The sequence below is a fragment of the Megascapheus bottae genome, chromosome 4, assembly GCF_031878675.1.
Source record: "Megascapheus bottae isolate mThoBot1 chromosome 4, mThoBot2.hap1, whole genome shotgun sequence".
In the NCBI taxonomy this organism is placed as follows: Eukaryota; Metazoa; Chordata; class Mammalia; order Rodentia; family Geomyidae; genus Megascapheus; species Megascapheus bottae.
In genome coordinates this window covers 12,437,035-12,457,239 of record NC_143512.1, presented here as the reverse complement: position 1 = coordinate 12,457,239, position 20,205 = coordinate 12,437,035, and the positions used below count along the sequence as shown (strand labels likewise).

Here is a 20,205-nt window from a genome sequence, read left to right as displayed (position 1 = left end):
ACTTCTAGCTTTTTGACAGTTAATTGGAGATAAGAGTTTCACAGAGTTTCTGACTTGAACTCAAGGCCTGATCACTGTCCTTGGACTTTCCTCAATGATTGCTCTCTGCCACTTGAGCCACAGCACCACTTCCAGCTTTTCTATGTATGGGGTACCAAGGAATCGAACCTGGGTCTTCGTGCATGCTAGGCAAGCCCTCTCCACTAGGCCAAACTCCCAGTTCCCTTTTTTCTTATATTTGTTTTGTTATTTATCTTTATTATTGTAACATTTCTTGTTAGCATCTCCTCCAGTCTTCCTGGACTGGCTTTATTAGGTAAAGTACTTTAATCAGTTAAGCTGATCAGAGATTCTGGGATCCTTCCAAACATTCTCTTGTATGATTTTTCTATAAAGTTTTGTATAAATTTTTAGCTGGAAGGACTTACTAGTGTTGTCCTCAGTACCTAAGAATTCCTTGTTTCTTTGGTGTCTATTCTACCATGGAAACTCTAGAACAATTGCATCATTTTTGCCAGGCCTGGAGTTTGAACTCAGGGTCTGGACAGTGTCCCTAAATCTCTCTGTGCACAGGCTGTCACTCTACCACTTCAGTCACAGCACCACTTCCAACCTTTTCCGTTTATATGCTACTAAGGAATTGAACCCAGGACTTCATGCATGCTAGGTAAGCACTCTTCCACTAAGCCATATTTCCAGCCCTAGAAAAATAGCATCTGCACACTCCTTTGTGTTCTATGTGGTACATTATTATCTAAAATTTCCTGAGTCCTCTCTATGTGTCAATGATACAGAACTGAAGTTTTTTGTTTTTTTTTTTTGGCCAGTCCTGGGCTTGAGCTCAGGGCCTGAGCACTGTCCTTGGACTTTCTCAAGACTAGAGCTCTACCACTTGAGCCTCAGCACCACTTCCGGCTTTTTTCTATGTATGTGGTACTGAGGAACCGAACCCGGGTCTTCATGCATGCTAGGCAAGCACTCTACCACTAGGCCAAACTCCCGACCCTGTGTTTTTTTTTTTTGTTGTTGTTGGGTTTTTTTTTAACCGTATTTTTTTTGTATTTTCTTTTTTGGCACTGGGGATCGAACCCAGGACGTTGCACTTCCTAGGCAAGCACTTTGCCACTGAGCTACCTCCCAGCCTCTAGATTTTTTTGTGTGTGTGTGTATGCTGCTCTCAGTTGTCTAGAATGCTGGGTGTCATTTACGTGTTAAAAGGTGACACTGAAACTTGTTCCTTAGGCAGTGCCTCTTGCTTTGAAAAGCCAATATGTGTGTGCAATGTGTACTTTGCTTTTCTGGTTCCTGAACTGGGGAGAAAGTAGAAATGGGCTGTTTACTCAGTATTGGTGAAAAGACTGTTGTAAGAATGTGTTCTGAATTTTGTTACTGCAACGAATTTGGAAGTTTTTCACTTATCTGGAGTCTTTTACTTCAGTTCCAGACTTCCCATAGTGGAAACTTTTCTGTATATTTGAATTTGGTGTCTTAGAAAAGGACAATCTGATCATATCTGTAATGCAATCATGCTGATATCACCACCTATGTTGTTTTTTAAAGATATATTTATTTTTTGGATTTATACTACTAAACAGGGTAAAGTTTAGTCAAAGAAATAATAATAAAAGCCTCCCAAGTCTCAAAAAAATAAATATCCATGTAGAGGAAGGTAAAAAGACATTAGCCAAATTGAAATGAATTGAGTCTATCTACAGACCTTATATTAAATTCTCACAGGTAAAGGTTTTTGAATAACTTTTTTACAGCTAACAGAAGAAATAACCCATTGCTGTGTCCCCTAATTTACCTGAAATTTATCTTATCAGTTGAAAACTTATATGCCAAGAAAGAGTAACAGACGTTTTCTATAATACTGAATAGAACAAATATTTTCAAAGACTAGAGTTGTACACAGCAAAGCTTTCCTTTTAAAGAGAGATTTTTCTAGATAACAAAATTGAGAGAGTAAAAGATAGATTGTTTTTTTAAAAGATATATTCTTTTACTTACTTTTTTTTGGAGTGCCAGTCCTAGGGCTTGAACCAAAGGCGTGGGCACTGTCCTTGAGCTTATTTTGTTCTAAGGTTGTACACTACCACTCAAGCCACAGCTCTATTTCCAGCTTCTTATGGTTAATTGGAATTAAGAGTCTCACAGACTTTTCTGCCTGGACTGGCTTTGAACCAGGATCCTCAGATCTCAGCCTACTGAGTAGCTAGAGTTACAGGCAAGTGTCGCTGGTATCTGGCTCTTTTAATTCATTTTAATTGATGCTCTTCAGATTATCCCTATTCTTGACTTGTTAAAAACCTAACTTAAATGGTCGTGGTACCTCACGTGTGTAATCCTAACTACTCAGGAGGCTGAGATCTGAGGATCAAGGTTCAAAGCCAGCCTGAGCACAAAAGGACCTGAGATTCTTATCTCCATTTAACCTCTAGAAAATGGTAAATGGGGCTTGGCTCAAAGGTAGAGCAGTAGCCTTGAGCTTTTAGGCCTAGTTCAAGCCCCATGACACACCAAAAAAATCTAACTTAAATAAATAATTTTATATGTCAAAACAGTGCTAGGATCTTGAGTAGCAAGATCATAGAAAGTATGTACACTATGCTTTCTGTTAATTATATACCTTTAAAAATTATCTTTGGGGCTGGGACTTTGGCCTAGTGGTAAAGTGCTTGCGTAGTATGTATGAAGACCAGGGTTCGATTCCATGGCACCACGTACATAGAAAAAGCTGCAAGTCATATTGTGGCTCCTGTAGTAGAGCTCTAGACTTGCAAAAGCGCAAGGACAGTGCTCAGGCCCTGAGTCCAAGCCCCAGGATTGGCAAAATGAGATAAAATAAAATAAAAATTATCCTCAAGTAGTTTTTACAAAAGGGCTTCAGTTCAACATGCCAGTTTATGAGTACAATGCATCTCAATACTTGTCACTCCATCCTGATGGGCCTTATGATTACACAAGCATTATTTATTATCATCTTTTATAATTAATACCAGTATATATTCATGTTTCTTTCTGGGATCATTGTTCCTCTGAAAAAGACATTTGAACATATTTTATTTCCACTCTCCCTTTTGAGAAATAATTTTTTGAGTTTTGAATTCTGGATTAGAAATTATTTTTTCTAGCATACTGAAGATTTCTTTCTGTAGCATTTGAGAAAATGGTTATCAAAGTTATTATTTAGATATTATGTCCTTTCCTCTCTAGCTACTTTTATTCATTTTTGTTTTATAGCAGCATTATTACATGACAAATTTTAATTTATCTTACTAGTAGTTTTCTTCCCCCTTTTTGTTTTACAATTTTCTATATCTGTTGGTTGATACATTTTCCAGTTTATGTCAAAATTTAGCAGTCTACCTTCAGATATTGCTTCAATACCATATTTCATCTCTTGCTTTTCTCAAAGCACATAAAGCACATATATTATGTATTTTCATCACATCCTTTGCTGTTTCACACAATAGTTCAGATTTAAAATCACTTTTCTATTTTGTTGTATGATGCATATGTTTTTCTGCTCCTTATTTTACTTTAGTAATTCATTCTTCTTATCCATTGCATGTCACCAACTGCATGCATAACTGAAAAATTTTGCCCTTCCAGTTTTAGAATTTTCTTTTTACTTAAAACAGGTTACAGGTGTGTGTGTGTGTGTGTGTGTGTGTGTGTGTGAGTGTGAAGTTGTTCACTACAAATGTAGCTCAACAAGTGAATCACAATTATTTGTGATCTGTTTGGTCACCTTAATAATGGAATCATTTGCATGTCTATTATTATCTTATTACCTTATATTAGTTATACAGGGGGGAAATTTCATTGTTACATCATCACATGTTTGTTCTAATCAATATTGCCCCTCTATCACCCTCTGTGCTATCTCTTGTTTTATGTTATTTCCAGGGTCCTTTTGTCTTATTATGATCATTTTTCTTGATAATTGTGAATTGATATCTGGACATTGTACATGAATATTTGTGTTGGTCTAAATTATGTATATACTTTCAGAGGAGAAGAATAAACTTTTAAATATTTGCTAAATATGGACTTGGGGAATTAATGAGAAATCTTGAATTGAAATAGATACTGTGTATCTCTTTTTCTTGAGCACTCTATGTAACTACAAATCATTATAGCTCACTGTTAGCACTCCAACACTTATTGTGTTTCACAGATCAACTTAAAGAAAAACGATCAGTAGCCAAAGGATTTGTATTCTGTTCTAAAACCTGCTTCTTTTTCCACTTTACTAAGAATCAACATTAATGAGTATTTTTGTCTTAGTTATTATTTTTTTGCCAGTCCTGGGCTTGAGCTCAGGGCCTGAGCACTGTCCTTGGACTTTCTCAAGGCTAGAGCTCTACCACTTTAGCCTCAGCACCACTTCTGGCTTTTTGCTGTGTATGTGGGGTTCCGAGGAATTGAATCCAGGTCTTCTCATAAAATATGTAATAACAGATTTTTTCCACACTAGGAGAAGCATATGAACAGACACTATCACCTTTTCTCGATTGAATAGAAATTCATCAAAATATATGGAAATAAAGAAAAAAACTATAACTACTAAATCTTAGTTCAGATACTTGTAAAATCATCTATAAATAAAACAGAGTAATACACATAAATAAGTACTGGAGTGTTGTAACTGCACATGTATCACTTTGTAATACTTAAATCAATATATTCAGCATGATTTACTTTAAGGGTATTTTGTTGAGGCAGAAGGCCATATAGAGTAATGCTGGATACGTGACAAACACCTCACTAATAGGAGGCAAATAAAACAAAGAATACTTACCCTTTCATCCACATGATGTCGCTAGACACCGCACGATTTTTCACTCCTGCCACTATCGAAAGGATGCAGTGACTACAATGTACTTAGAAAGGGGAAGGAGCTTCCATTTTTGGCTCTTCCACAGAAGCACCAAGGCATATACTGTCTGGAATTCCGTTTTGTGAGGCTATATTGTGGTGATGCAGTAGGGATTAGAGAAGTGGAACAAGACTGCGATGCTATATTCTCAGAGAAAAAGTCCGGGCTCCCGGCGTCTGCTGCTCTTGCTTCTGCTCCTGGCTGCCTGGGAGGCCGGGAGCGGCCAGCTGCACTACTCGGTCCCCGAGGAGGCCCCGCACGGCACCTTCGTGGGCCGCATCGCGCAGGATCTGGGGCTGGAGCCGGCGGAGCTGGTGCCGCGCCTGTTCCGGGTGGCGTCCAGGGAGCGCGGGGACCTTCTGGAGGTGAATCTGCAGAATGGCATTCTGTTTGTGAATTCGCGGCTGGACCGGGAGGAGCTGTGCGGGCGGAGCGCGGAGTGCAGCCTCCACCTGGAGGTGATCGTGGACAGGCCGCTGCAGGTGTTCCACGTGGAGGTGGAGGTGAGGGACGTCAACGACAACCCGCCGAGATTCTCTCGACCAGAACAAACCTTCTTTATTTTAGAGTCTAGAGTGCCAGACTCGCGGTTTCCAGTAGAGGGCGCATTTGATTTGGATGTGGGAGCAAATGCAGAACTGAGATACAAGATCAGTCCTAATGAGTATTTTGACTTGGATGTTAAAAGGAACGAAGAAGAAACAAACGTTTTAGAGCTAGTTTTGAAGAAATCCTTAGACAGAGAAGAAACTCAAGAACATCGTTTGTCACTGGTTGCAACGGATGGAGGAAAACCTGAATTAACAGGTACAGTTCAATTACTGATCAATGTATTGGATGTAAATGATAATGCCCCGATATTTGAGAAGTCCACATATAATGTTAGACTGTTGGAAAATACACCAAGAACGACTGTAGTAATTAAACTGAACGCATCAGATGCGGATGAAGGGATTAATAAAGAAATAGTGTATTGCTTCAGTAACCTCGTTCTTGATGATGTGAAATCTAAATTTATAATCAATTCCACCAGTGGTGAAATACAGGTTAAGGAACAACTGGATTATGAAGACCGAAAGTTATATGAAATTTACATAGATGCTAAGGATAGAAATCCTTTCCCATTAAGTGGACATTGTAAAGTTATAGTGAAACTTGTGGATGTGAATGACAATGCCCCTGAGATGGCCATAACGTCCCTTTTTTTGCCAGTCAAAGAGGATGCTCCTCTAGGCACCGTCATCGCACTCATCACTGTGTCCGACCGCGACTCAGGGGTGAACGGTCAGGTGACCTGCTCTTTGACGCCCAAAGAACCCTTCAAGGTGGTGTCCACCTTCAAGAATTACTATTCCTTGGTGCTGGACAGCGCCCTGGACCGAGAGACCATGTCGGCCTACCAGGTGGTGGTGACCGCGCGGGACGGGGGCTCGCCCCCACTGTGGGCCACGGCCAGCGTGTCGGTGGAGGTGGCCGATGTGAACGACAACGCGCCCGCGTTCGCGCAGGCCAAATACACGGTGTTCGTGAAGGAGAACAACGCGCCCGGCTCGCACATCTTCACGGTGCGGGCGCGGGACGCGGACGCGCAGGAGAACGCGCGCGTGTCGTACGCGCTGGTGGAGCGGCGCGTGGGCGAGCGCGCGCTGTCGAGCTACGTGTCGGTGCACGCGGAGAGCGGCAAGGTGCACGCGCTGCAGCCGCTGGACCGCGAGGAGCTGGAGCTGCTGCGGTTCCAGGTGAGCGCGCGCGACGCCGGCGTGCCTGCCCTGGGCAGCAACGTGACTCTGCAGGTGTTCGTGCTGGACGAGAACGACAATGCGCCTGCGCTGCTGGCGCCGGCCGGGGGCGGGGCGCTGAGCGAGGCGCTGTGGCGCTCGGCGGGCGCCGGCCACGTGGTGACCAAGGTGCGCGCGGTGGACGCGGACTCGGGCTACAACGCGTGGCTGTCCTACGAGCTGCAGCCGCCGGCGGGGGGCGGATGGCGCGCGCAGCCCGTTCCGCGTGGGGCTGTACACGGGCGAGATCAGCACCACGCGTGCCCTGGACGAGGCCGACGCGCCCAGGCAGCGCCTGCTGGTGCTGGTGAAGGACCACGGCGAGCCGGCGCTCACGGCCACGGCCACGGTGCTGGTGTCTCTGGTGGACAGCGGCCAGGAGCCCAAGACTTCCCGGGTATCTTTGGGTGTCGTTGGCCCAGAGGCGTCGCTGGTGGACGTGAACGTGTACCTGATCGTGGCCATCTGCGCCGTGTCCAGTCTGCTGGTGCTGACGCTGGTGCTGTACGTGGCGCTGCGGTGCTGGGGGTCTCCCACACAGGGCGCGTGCGCGCCTGGGAAGCCGGTGCTGGTGTGCTCCAGCGCGGTGGGGAGCTGGTCCTACTCGCAGCAGAGGAGGCAGAGGGTGTGCTCCGGGGAGGGCCCGCCCAAGACCGACCTCATGGCCTTCAGCCCAGGTCTACCTCCTCATCCTGTTGGGGTGGATGTAGGTGAACATCAGGATTTTAAAGAAGATCATTGTGCCGGAGTAAGTCTATATTTTAAATATCAATATTTAATGCTCACGTTAAATTTATAACTGTGTCAAGGTGTGTTTGAAGTGTTAAAGTCGATTAGGTTTTTTTTTTTTGTTGTTGTTGTTGTTGTTAGTCCTAAGTTCAAGGTCTGAGCACTGTCCTTGAGATTTCTTAGGGCTAGAACTCTACTACTTGAGCCACAGTACCACTTCTGGCCTTTTCTGTGTATGTGATACCAAGTAATCAAACCTAGGGCTTTATGCATTCTAGGCAATCCTCTACTAGTAGACCACTCTACCAGTTACAATTTCACACACATATGTATACACATATGTGTGTGTATATATATATATACACATATGTTTGTATGTGCATTTTTTTCAATGTGTGGTTTCTGGTATTTGAAGTCTGGGATCTGGGCTCTGTCACTGAAGATAGCTGAAGGCTAGCACTCCACCACTTGAATCACAGCTCCCCCTTCAGATTTCTTTTTTTTTTGTTGTCCTCAATTGGAAATATGAGTCTTATGGACTTTCTTTCCTGGGCTTTCCTCAAGCCAGAATCCTGTAGGATCTCCCTAGTAGGTAGGATTATAGGCATAAGCCACTTGTGTGTGACTATGTATATTTACATCTTTTTTATTCTAACCTTACTGTGATCTCACTTTAATGTTTATTGTAATAGAATTAGTATACATTATTTTTTTATATATTTTTATTGTAATTAATAGAAGGATTACATTAAATTTGCCAGATAGAAGGTGCATTAATTCACATATATTGATACCTTTTCTTATGTCTTTGTCCCCATTAGTATACATTATTTTACACATTCAACACTCCTTGTATTTTTATAATGAACATATAATTTTCATTCCACATTTTTCCCATAGAACTTTTCATTTTGGTGTGATATTTAAAATGACCTATTATATCACCTTCCACATTTTAACTTTAGGAAGTAAATAAAGTAGATATTTTTATTGCCAGTTCTGATATTTAATCCCTAAGTTTCTTTGCTCAAGAATACACTGTTCCATGGAGCCACTGCTTAAAAGGCAACTTCTAGCTTTTTGGTGTTTAATTGGATACACGAGTCACATGGACTTTTTTTCTTGGGCTGGCTTCAAACTGACCTCTGATATCAGCCTCCTTGGTAACTAGAATTAAAGGTTTGAGTCACTTACACCCAACTTACATTTTTTAAAACAAGAGCTTGAAATATCAACACAATTGTGTCATTTGCTTTTTTGCTTTGTATTCTTATTCTAAGTGCTGGGGAAGAATTTAATGCGTCTGAAATTATAGGAAAGGCCTCTACCACGAAGGTATACACTGTTGTCTACTATATCCATTTTTATTGAAAAGCTGCCTTTAGTATGTTTTTGTTGCAAATGATTGTGTGTGTGTGTGTGTGTGTGTGTGTGTGTGTGTGTTGCTAAGGGGCTTGAATGTAGGGCTTGGAGCCCTTATTTGGCATGCTCTAGGCTAATTTTCTCCCATTTGAACCAGGCTTCCAGTCTGTATACTATATTAATTTGCATATTCCCCACTAATCATTATTGTTCTGTGATTGTACAGGTAGTGACTTGGCAATCATTTAGGAATAAAGATTAACATCTGGTGGAGATAAAGGTGTTAATGAGAAACTTTCATACACTTTAATCTTGTTCTATCTGTAGGTATTACTCAATGTGTCAGTTATGCAGATAGTGTAGAACTTGTGATTCATTGTAATCTGACCTTTGAATAAAACCATGTATGTGTCTGGGAATGTGACTTAGTGGTAGAATGCTTGCCTAGAATGCATGAAGCTTTGGGTTCAATTCTTTAGTACCACAAACAGAAAAAGATGGAAGTTGTTCTGTGGCTCAGGTGGTACAGTGCTAGCCTTGAGCACAGAGAGGTTTAGTGACAGTGCCTAGGCTCTGAGTTCAAGTCCTAGGATTGGCAAAAATAAGAACATTTATGTAACATGTGTTCCCTTTCTAGAGATGTGGCTCAGTGGTAGAACTCTTGTTTAACACAAACACACAAACTCGCACACACATTCTAAGTTCTATCTGTTGCACTACAATAAGTGAACAAACATCATGAAAACCCCCAAGTACTGTATTTACTGTGGTATCAAAACTCTCATCCATTTTTCATTTGGTGGGTTATTTTTCAATGGGGCCTACACTTAGTTCTCCAATACTAATGTTATAATTGTGTATAGTTAAACTATTATCTCTTTACTTGAAAGACAACAAAGAGCAGGGCTCTGGTGGCTCATGTCTGCAATCCTAGCTACTCAGGAAACTGAGATCTGCGGATCATGGTTCAAAGCCATCCCAGGCACAAAAGTCCATGAGACTTTTATCTCCAGTTAGCCACCAGAAAACCAGAAGTGATGGTGTGGTTCAAACTGGCAGAGCACTAACCTTGAACTGAAGTGCTTAAGGACAGTGCCCAGGCCCAGAATTCAAGTTTCTTGAAGGAAAAAAAAAAGAGAACAAAGGTAGCAAAAATTTGTGACAAAACATTTGGGATCTTGATGCTATCGTTCCTTGCTGAAATTCTCCGACATGAGGTTCATTTTGTCCAGTTTTAGATAGTGTTTATAAATTGTCGGCTATAACTTTCATTTGATAAACATTGTTCTTATTATACACAGATCTACTGCAAGCATATAATACTATGTGGTGATAATATTGTGACAAATATCAGTTGGTTAGTAAAACTTAGCTTCTACTATTTTAGAGTAAAATAAAACTGTTTATTTTGGTAAGTCTTTGGGTTTTCAGTCAGGGACGAGGTACTGTCCCTGATATTTTTGCTCAAGGTTAGCACTGTACCACCTGAGCCCCAGAACCATTTTTGGCTTTTTTCTGTTTATGTGATTATGAGGAACTGAACCCCTTCATGCAAGCACTGTACTAATAAGCTACCCCTTCGCCCTTAAAATAAAAATTTCACATCCATTTATATCAGAAAACTTTCATTATGAATTTCAGAATCTTTTTATTTTATGTAAATTTATTTGTTTTCCAATTTTATGGAGACCATGATTACCAAATTATTCTAAGATATTCATAGCATTTTGAAAGCCATGCATTATGTTTATAAAACAATTTAAGATTTGTTTCCAAATTTGTGGCAGTCATAGTGGAATAGTTATTGGATCCAAAGGCATATAAACTCCCAAGTGCTTAATTACTTGCTTCTTTTTTATGGGACTGATCTTTAAACCCAGAGACTCCCACTAGTACTGTGCTCTACCATTTGAGCCATGCCCTCAGCTTTTAAAAAAATGTCAATTTATTTTTTGGCTAGGGTTTCAAGTTTTTGTACAAGTTGATGTTATTTGTGATTCGCCCACCTATAGCCACCTCCACACAGCCATTCCCAGCTTGTTTGTTGAGATGCAGTCTCACCACCCCTTTGTTGGGCCATTCACCATCCATAATTTTTACAAAGGTCTATCTCCTGGGTAACAGGTATTACAGACTTGATCTACTGTGCCCTACCACCTCAATGAGGTATTGAGGATGGTGGTTATTCTTTTGTTCATATTTTTCAGGAAACATCAGATGAAATTAAGCTTGGATCATACATTTTCCCACATTTACAAATTGCTCAAGGTCTATTAGAGGACTACCTGGGGGTTTGTTTTCACTAATTTGTCAGATAGCATAAAGATGTTTTCTGTTTTTTGTTTTTTGTTTTTTTTTTTGCCAGTCCTGGGCTTTGGCTCAGGGCTTGAGCACTGTCCTTGGGCTTTGTCAGGGCTAGAGCTCTACCACTTGAACCTCAGCACCACTTCCAGCTTTTTGCTATGTATGTGGGGTACCGAGGAATTGAGCCCGGGTCTTCATGAATGCTAGGCAAGCACTCTACCACTAGGCCAAACTCCCGGCCCGGTTTTCTATTTTTTTTTCTGGATTTTTTTTTGCCAGTCCTGGGCTTGAGCTCAGGGCCTGAGCACTGTCCTTGGACTTTCTCAAGACTAGAGCTCTACCACTTGCGCCTCAGCACCACTTCCAGCTTTTTTTCTATGTATATGGTACTTGAGAATCGGACCCAGGTCTTTGTGCATGCTAGGCAGGCACTCTACCACTAGGCTAAACTCCCGGCCACGTTTTCTGTTTTTTAAAGAGTACATAATTTTAAACCCAAATTAGTATTGAACTAAAATTCGATTAGAAGAAAACACTCCAAATTTTGTACATGTATAAGAACAACAAAATCACTTATAGCTGAAATAATCAAGGAATCATATTACTGTATAGAAAATGGCATTTAAAAAACCGGAAACAGCTTGATTTATTAGGAGGTAGAGAAAAACCTATAGTTATGAATGAATATTTTAAATTAGTTTCTAGGAGAGTCTCTATAAACATGTGCCTTTCAAGAATAGTTGAACCAAGCCTGATGCCTGATTCCAAGAGCTTCATAGAAAAGTTAACGATGAAGCATACATATCGTGACTGTAATAGAACCAGACCATTATAAGAGGTACAAGAAAGTGAAGTCTTAGTGTGAAAAAAAGGAATTCTCATGTCTAGTTCTGTGGTCAAAAGAAACTTTCCAGAATAATGATAATTTTGCTGGTTACAAAATGGAGACATTTCCTTGGAAGAGCACTGAGAACAACCAGTATTCTTGGGAGGAATAACTTAAGTAAACTAGTGAAAACAAAATTCCAAATGCACTTGGGAGAGTCTACTTTGACTAAACAAATGGTTTTCATATGAATGAGATAAGGTAGAAAAAGTAAAGTGAGAAACATGCTTTGAGAATTTTGAGTAGTGGGCTTTTCTGAAAAGTCATTTGAAAATATATAGTGTGAACCAATAATGAGAGGAGCATTTGGGGAAATGAGTGTAAGGATAAAGTGGAAAAAATGGTGAATACTAAGAAGCTTTGGTAGTAGGGACAACAACAATCATACAAACAAATAGAAAACTTGAGAAGCATTTGAACACAAAAGTAATTATTCTGGCAGTTAGGAACACTGGGATTCAATGTTTGCATACAAGCAAGGTAGCTCTGGTAAGTAGATCCAAAAATGGTAATGTATCCCAAGACATGATTAAAAAATTGCTGTAAATATAATGGATGGCCACCAAATTTAGGTAATTGTGAATTTTATAATATGAAAGAAACCAAATCATATTAAAGACACAAAATGGATGTATATTCAAATAGCAAGATTTAGAAGGAATGGATTAATAAGAGTGCCACAAATTCCTACAACAGAATATATAACATTTGAACAAGAGAATTTAAGAATACTGTTCTTTTCAAGTTAACTTAATGCAAAATATTGCTTTCAAAGATTCTCCACTAGTATTTCCTACATTAGAAAGTATCTGAATAGTTGATCACATTCATTCTAACCTTTTCTTCCATTGAAGAGAGTATTAAGATACTAGATTCATATCAATAAGCTTTGTTTAGTTTTTTTTTTTTGCCAGTCATGGGCTTGAGCTCAGGGCATGAGCACTGTCCTTGGACTTTCTCAAGGCTAGAGCTCTACCACTTGAGCCTCAGCACCACTTCTGGCTTTTTTCTATGTATGTGGTACCAAGGAATTGAACCTGGGTCTTCGTGCATGCTAGGCAAGCACTCTACCACTAGGCCAAACTCCTGGCCCCAATAAGCTTAGTTTACTCTACAAGGTGATACTATAAATAAGAATGTGGAATTTCTTGAAACTAAGAAATTTAAATATAGATAGTTTGGTTAAATTTATTGACACAGGCTTATTCTTTAAACCTATGGAAAAGAGTTTTATGAGAAGAGGAAATCCAAATTATATTCAGATTGCTAAGAAGACATGAATCACTAAGAATACAGAAAAAAGGGCGAGAAGCGGTGTTGTATGTTTGAAGAACAACGAAGAAGAAAGCTTCAGCTTAAAACTCCAAAATTTGCTATAAGCCTCACCTTCTTAGTATAGAATTAAAAAATTTCCTACTTACTATTCCGGCCACATGATGTCGCTCTTAACCATGAAGTGGTTTCAAATTCCCAAACCAACTCATTTCCTTTTCAATTGGAGAGACGCCCTACAATCTTAACTCTTCGAATGCGCAGAAGTGCCCGGCGTCTCTGGACTGAACGCTGGGATACATTAAGTAACCGAGGCAAGCTTCGCTGATGATTTTAAAACGTCACAACTGGAAATGGTGTACGTCAGAGAACGCGAGTTGGAGCGCAAACAACTCCTGTTTATGATCATTCTAGCAGCTTGGGGGGCCGGGAGCGGCCAGCTGCGCTACTCGGTCCCCGAGGAGGCCCCGCACGGCACCTTCGTGGGCCGCATCGCGCAGGACCTGGGGCTGGAGCCGGCGGAGCTGGTGCCGCGCCTGTTCCAGGTGGCGTCCAGGGAGCGCGGGGACCTTCTGGAGGTGAATCTGCAGAATGGCATTCTGTTTGTGAATTCGCGGCTGGACCGGGAGGAGCTGTGCGGGCGGAGCGCGGAGTGCAGCCTCCACCTGGAGGTGATCGTGGACAGGCCGCTGCAGGTGTTCCACGTGGAGGTGGAGGTGAGGGACGTCAACGACAACCCGCCGGTGTTCCCTGCCACACAAAAGAATCTGTTTATCCCAGAGTCCAGGCTGCTTGACTCCAGGCTTCCACTAGAGGGCGCGTCGGACGCGGACATCGGAGCCAATGCTCTGCTGACTTACAGACTGAGCCCCAATGAGTATTTCTCGCTGGATGTTCCAGCCAACGATGAGCAGGTAAAACCTCTTGGGCTTGTTCTGCGCAAGCCCTTAGACAGGGAAGAGGCTCCGGAGCTGTACCTATGGCTCACGGCCACGGACGGAGGCAAGCCTGAGCTGACTGGCACGGTTCAGTTACTCATCACAGTACTGGATGCCAACGATAATGCTCCGGCTTTCGGCAGGACGCTGTACACAGCGAGGCTGTCGGAAAACGTGCCTATTGGGACAATGGTGATTCCGCTCAATGCCTCAGATTTAGACGAAGGTGTGAATGGGGAGATCATGTATTCCTTCTCCAGCGATGCCTCTCCAGACGTAAAATCCAAGTTTCACATCGACTCTGTGGGTGGGGACATTGCAGTGATAGGGGATATTGATTATGAAGAAAGGAAAGCCTACAAAATCCAAGTGGAGGCATCTGATAAAGGCTTCCCCCCTCTGGCCGGCCACTGTACAGTTTTGGTGGAAGTATTGGACATGAATGACAATGCTCCCCAGTTGACTCTTACCTCCCTGTCACTTCTGATATCTGAGGACACTCAGCCAGGCACAGTGGTAACGTTGCTTAATGTGTTTGACAGAGATTCTGGTAACAATGGGCAGGTGACCTGCTCCCTGAGTCCCGACACACCTTTCAAGCTGGTGTCCACCTTCAAGAATTATTACTCACTGGTTCTGGAGAGCAGTTTGGACCGAGAGAGCGTGTCGGCCTACCAGGTGGTGGTGACCGCGCGGGACGGGGGCTCGCCCCCGCTGTGGGCCACGGCCAGCGTGTCGGTGGAGGTGGCCGACGTGAACGACAACGCGCCCACGTTCGCGCAGGCCGAGTACACGGTGTTCGTGAAGGAGAACAACGCGCCCGGGTCGCACATCTTCACGGTGCGGGCGTGGGACGCGGACGCGCAGGAGAACGCGCGCGTGTCGTACGCGCTGGTGGAGCGGCGCGTGGGCGAGCGCGCGCTGTCGAGCTACGTGTCGGTGCACGCGGAGAGCGGCAAGGTGCACGCGCTGCAGCCGCTGGACCGCGAGGAGCTGGAGCTGCTGCGGTTCCAGGTGAGCGCGCGCGACGCTGGCGTGCCTGCCCTGGGCAGCAACGTGACTCTGCAGGTGTTCGTGCTGGACGAGAACGACAATGCGCCTGCGCTGCTGGCGCCGGCCGGGGGCGGGGCGCTGAGCGAGGCGCTGTGGCGCTCGGCGGGCGTCGGCCACGTGGTGACCAAGGTGCGCGCGGTGGACGCGGACTCGGGCTACAACGCGTGGCTGTCCTACGAGCTGCAGCCGCCGGCGGGGGCGGATGGCGCGCGCAGCCCGTTCCGCGTGGGGCTGTACACGGGCGAGATCAGCACCACGCGGGCCCTGGACGAGGCCGACGCGCCCAGGCAGCGCCTGCTGGTGCTGGTGAAGGACCACGGCGAGCCGGCGCTCACGGCCACCGCCACGGTGCTGGTGTCTCTGGTGGACAGCGGCCAGGAGCCCAAGACTTCCCGGGTATCTTTGGGTGTCGTTGGCCCAGAGGCGTCGCTGGTGGACGTGAACGTGTACCTGATCGTGGCCATCTGCGCCGTGTCCAGTCTGCTGGTGCTGACGCTGGTGCTGTACGTGGCGCTGCGGTGCTGGGGGTCTCCCACACAGGGCGCGTGCGCGCCTGGGAAGCCGGTGCTGGTGTGCTCCAGCGCGGTGGGGAGCTGGTCCTACTCGCAGCAGAGGAGGCAGAGGGTGTGCTCCGGGGAGGGCCCGCCCAAGACCGACCTCATGGCCTTCAGCCCCAGCCTTCCTCAAGGTCCCACCTCTACTACAGACAGCGTGAGTCTTAAAGTATAAATATTTTCTTCTTTTAAATTACGTTTTAAATTTGACTTTTTTTGCTATTCTTTTTATTAACAAGTTATTAACATTGATTTTTACATCATATTTCAAATGACGTGTTTAACAAACAAGTATTTTAGAAGGGAATCTCTGTATACAATCACTGGCACTTAGATTTTTGAACATAGATACATATTAATCTATGTAATACAACATTATGTGTATAGAGTCATAAGTTTTTATGTCTATGTAGTTTTGTTTATATTTCTAGTAAAATGTCCATAGCATTGGGTATGCAAATGTTGAGTCCTCGCTCTTGTACTGTTTGGATCTAATAGTCACATATTAAGGATACCATGCTCCTTTTGTTCCTTTGGTCTTGACTTGTCTCACTCAACATGATTTGCTCTAGATTCATCCACTTCCCTGCAAATGCCATTAATTTATCTTGTCTGTTGGTTATGTAGAATTCCATTATATATATATATATATATATATATATATATATATATATATATATACCACATTTTCTGTATCCATTCATCTGCATAAGTTTGACTATTTTTAAGACTTCAAAAATAAGGATTTCAATCGGTTGTGATTTTTAATGCCCAAATCCTAGTAGTATGGCCTGAGAAAGCCTCATCATTATTTGGAGTATTTTCTTTGCTGAATAGGAAGTTTCAGGATTTTGTTTAAATCTCGCAAAACACCATATGGCTATTACAGACTATCAATTTCATTGGATGATATGTCATTCAGAAGTACAAACTTGTTTCTTTATGTAGTATGTGTGTACATAGTTTGTTTTGTTTGGCCATTCCTGGGCCTTGAATTCAGGGCCTGGCTGCTCTCCTTGAGCTTTCTCAAGGCTAGCACCCTACCACTTAATCCACAGCACCACTTCTGTTTTTTTCCTGTGTATTTGGTAAGGAGAAATCTAACCCAGGTTCTACTATCAGGTTCTACCAGCCCCATAGTGTGTTATGATTAGTATCTAGTATATAGGCCATATTTTTTGGGATAGATTGGAGTCTCTGGGATGAGATGCAAATAGTCTACTAAGAGCCACATCCTCAGTCCTAAGCAATGTTCATAAATTAGGTAGTAAATGATTTTCAATATTTATTTTGGCATTTCATTCCATAGATTTCCCATATTTTATTTAAACTACCTATTTTATCTCATTAATTTTACTCTTTTATGTTCCATGGAGCAATTCAATTATGTTAATTTCTTATTGCATCAATTTATCTTTTTTCTTGTATGGTATTTAGGTATTAGTTATTTCCTATCTTGTAGAATTGTGTTTGCTGTGCTGCTGATGAATTAATACAATTGAAAAATACATATTAGGTGATAGTTCTATTGTATTTTGTTTTGTTCCTTGATTGCATTGAAAATATACTAACATTCACATTTGCAAGTAATTGACTAGTGGATTGGGGAAGTTCTCTTTGTCCCCAAATCATAACAATTCATGTTAACTCTCTGAAAGCTTGAAACAGAAATTTCTTATATATATATATATTCCATAATTTAAGCACTATATTCATTTTTCAAAAGCACATTTTAACACTTCAAACATAATCTACATTTTGTATTTTTTTTTTTGGTGAGTCGCGGGGCTTGAACTCTGTGTCTGGGTGTTGTCCCTTGAGCTCACCTACCCCTGGAGTCACAGCCTCACTTCCTGTTTTCTAATGGTTAATTGGAGAGGAGATTCTCACTGACTTTAGTATCTGAGATGCCTTTGAACCACGATCCTCAGATCTCAGCTTCCTGAGTAGCTAGGATTACAGGTGTGAGCCTCTGTGCTCAACTCACTTTCTAACTTTTTACTTTAAGTTATTTTTTAATTTTAAATCTGTATCTTCTCTCCTCATGTTTTATTCAGTTTTCTATGGTGTGGAACACTTTGGTGGAGACCAAAAATGAATTTTCTGAAGTTATGTTTCTGAAATTTACAGATACGGTTGCAAGTAATCATCCGCTTTCACAGTTGGCAAGATTCTATCATACATTAAGAAGTTAGTATAGTATATCCTGTTTTTTTTTAATTTCAGTAAAATAAAATTAAAGGTATAAGAAATCAGTATCTTATGTTATTGTCAATAGACTTATTTGCAAATGAGTAGCAAATTAGTATTTACCAGAAGAAATCTAAATTTGTTTCTGTTGTCGAAGGAAAATCCATTTGAAATGATATTTGACATAATATTTTAACTTTTTCTTATTTGCATAGGCAATATTTTCACAGATTTTTTAGCTAGTTGTGGGCTTGAACTCAGGGCCTGATCACTGTCGTTGGGCTTTCTCCAGGCTAGGGCTCTACCACTTGAGCCACAGCACCACTTCCAGCTTTTTTCTATGTATGTAGTACCAAGGAATTGAACCTGGGTCTTAATGCATGCTAGACAAGCACTATACTATTAGGCCAAACTCCTGGCCCCCACATTAGAATTTTTAAGGAATTGGATCTAATATGTAATGAAAATTCTGAGTGTTAAGTAAAGCAATCTGCTCAAAAGTAGTTTTCCTGATATGTGAAACACACTATAGTCGAGTAAGTTTGTGGAGGAATATATGGTTCCGGAAACATTTTTTTCTTTGAAAATCACTACTAAAGGAATTGAAGGTAGACTTTAATCATCCACTATGGAAGAATGTATAATAAATAAATAAATACACACACAGAGAGAGGGAGAGGGAGAGGGAGAGGGAGAGGGAGAGGGAGAGGGAGAGGGAGAGGGAGAGGGAGAGGGAGAGGGAGAGAGAGAGAGAGAGAGAGAGAGAGAGAGAGAGAGAGAGAGAGAGAGAGAGAGAGAGGGAGAGAGAGAATCAGTGACAGTGTGACAGTGTCCTGGGGATTGAACTTGGGACCTGATGCTGTCCCTTAGCTTTCTTGCCTTAGGGTCCTCCTGAACCATTTTAGTCACAGCTCCATTTTCATTTTGTGGTGGTTAATTGGAGATACCTATCTCAGGGATATTCTTGTTTGAGGTGGCTTCAGATCTTGAACTTCAGATATCATCCTCCCAACTAGCTAGGATATGGGCATGAACCACTGGCACAAGGCTGAAGAATTTACTTTTGGGATGGATTTTGAAGTATGAGTAGAATTTTGATAGATAATAAAAGAAATACCTTGATTAAAGGAGTTATTGAGAAAGGAACTATATCATTCTTTTCTTTTTGTGGTTCATGGGGCTTGAACTCGGCCTGAGGACTGTTCCTGACCTCTTCAGCTCACCCTACCCTGAGCCAAGCCTCACTTCCCATTTTCTTGAGGTTAATTGGAGGTAAGAGTATCAGGTCCTTTTGTGCTAGGGCTGGCTTTGAACCTTGATCCTCAATTCTCAGCCTCCTGAGTGGCTAGGATTACATGCCTGAGCCACTGCCCCTGGCACGGACTATATCATTCTTGTAAACAATGATTTATATTGGAATGTGTATTAGACATCATTTGGAAATTAATCTATTGTTACCTATTGCATCCCTTAACATGAGTCTAAGGTCTTGATGCATGTTCAATAGAAAGGCAAACTCATTAGAGGTTTAATCCAATGGAATTTGTACTCATGGTGCCAAAATTATGGTAAAAATGGAGAAGATGGTCTGGTGCTGGTAGTGCATGCCTGTAATCCCAGCTACTCAGGAGGCTGAGATCCAAGGATCATAGTTCAAATCCATCCCAGGCAGAAAAGTCTGTGAGACATTTATTTCCAATTAACTACCTAAAATCTGGAAGTTAAGCTGTGGTGCAAGCTGTTGAGCCTTATGCAAAAAAAGTGCCCAGGAACAGTTCCCAGACCTAGAAGAATCAAAGACCCACGACTGACCAAAATGGAGAGGATATAGACAAATTTTAAATGTACTACATAAATATAATGAACAATAAGACAACTTATACATACCTTCAGACAGTGATTATGCTCTCGAATTTGTGATCTTCAAATATGTGTTTGGGAGCACTTATTGATTAGACAACTTGTTGATTTTGATTTTGGTTAAGAGGGTAGAGAAGAAAGCCTGTTGATATGGATTAAATATGATTAATTTGAATACATAGAAATATATATATATATATATATATATGCCTAGAGGAAAGGAACCTTCCAAATTATAAGGCTAAACCCATAACTTTGAAAATATTCAACATTTGAACAGCTGAGATATAGTCAGAGATGAATGGTGGAAATACTTCCAAGATTATGATGTGAGAGGAGTCTATGAAGGAAAATGTCCTAAGTGAGATGCTTATAGTGTGAAACCGTGGGGAGA

At 42.1% G+C, this 20,205-nt stretch overlaps 2 protein-coding genes across 2 annotated transcripts; both read left to right on the top strand.

Annotated features, from left to right (window-relative positions):
- The first annotated feature begins 5,022 nt into the window (after positions 1–5,022).
- Positions 5,023–13,544, top strand: LOC150064009 (protocadherin alpha-5-like). Its single transcript, XM_090332199.1, is given in 3 exon segments — positions 5,023–6,858; positions 6,860–7,411; positions 13,446–13,544. Coding segments are annotated over 3 exon segments (2,487 nt in total).
- Positions 13,545–13,569: 25 nt separating this feature from the next.
- On the top strand, positions 13,570–15,996 carry LOC150064008 (protocadherin alpha-7-like). The gene is given in 1 exon segment (XM_090332198.1): positions 13,570–15,996. A coding segment is annotated over 1 exon segment (2,427 nt).
- The last annotated feature ends 4,209 nt before the right edge of the window (positions 15,997–20,205 follow it).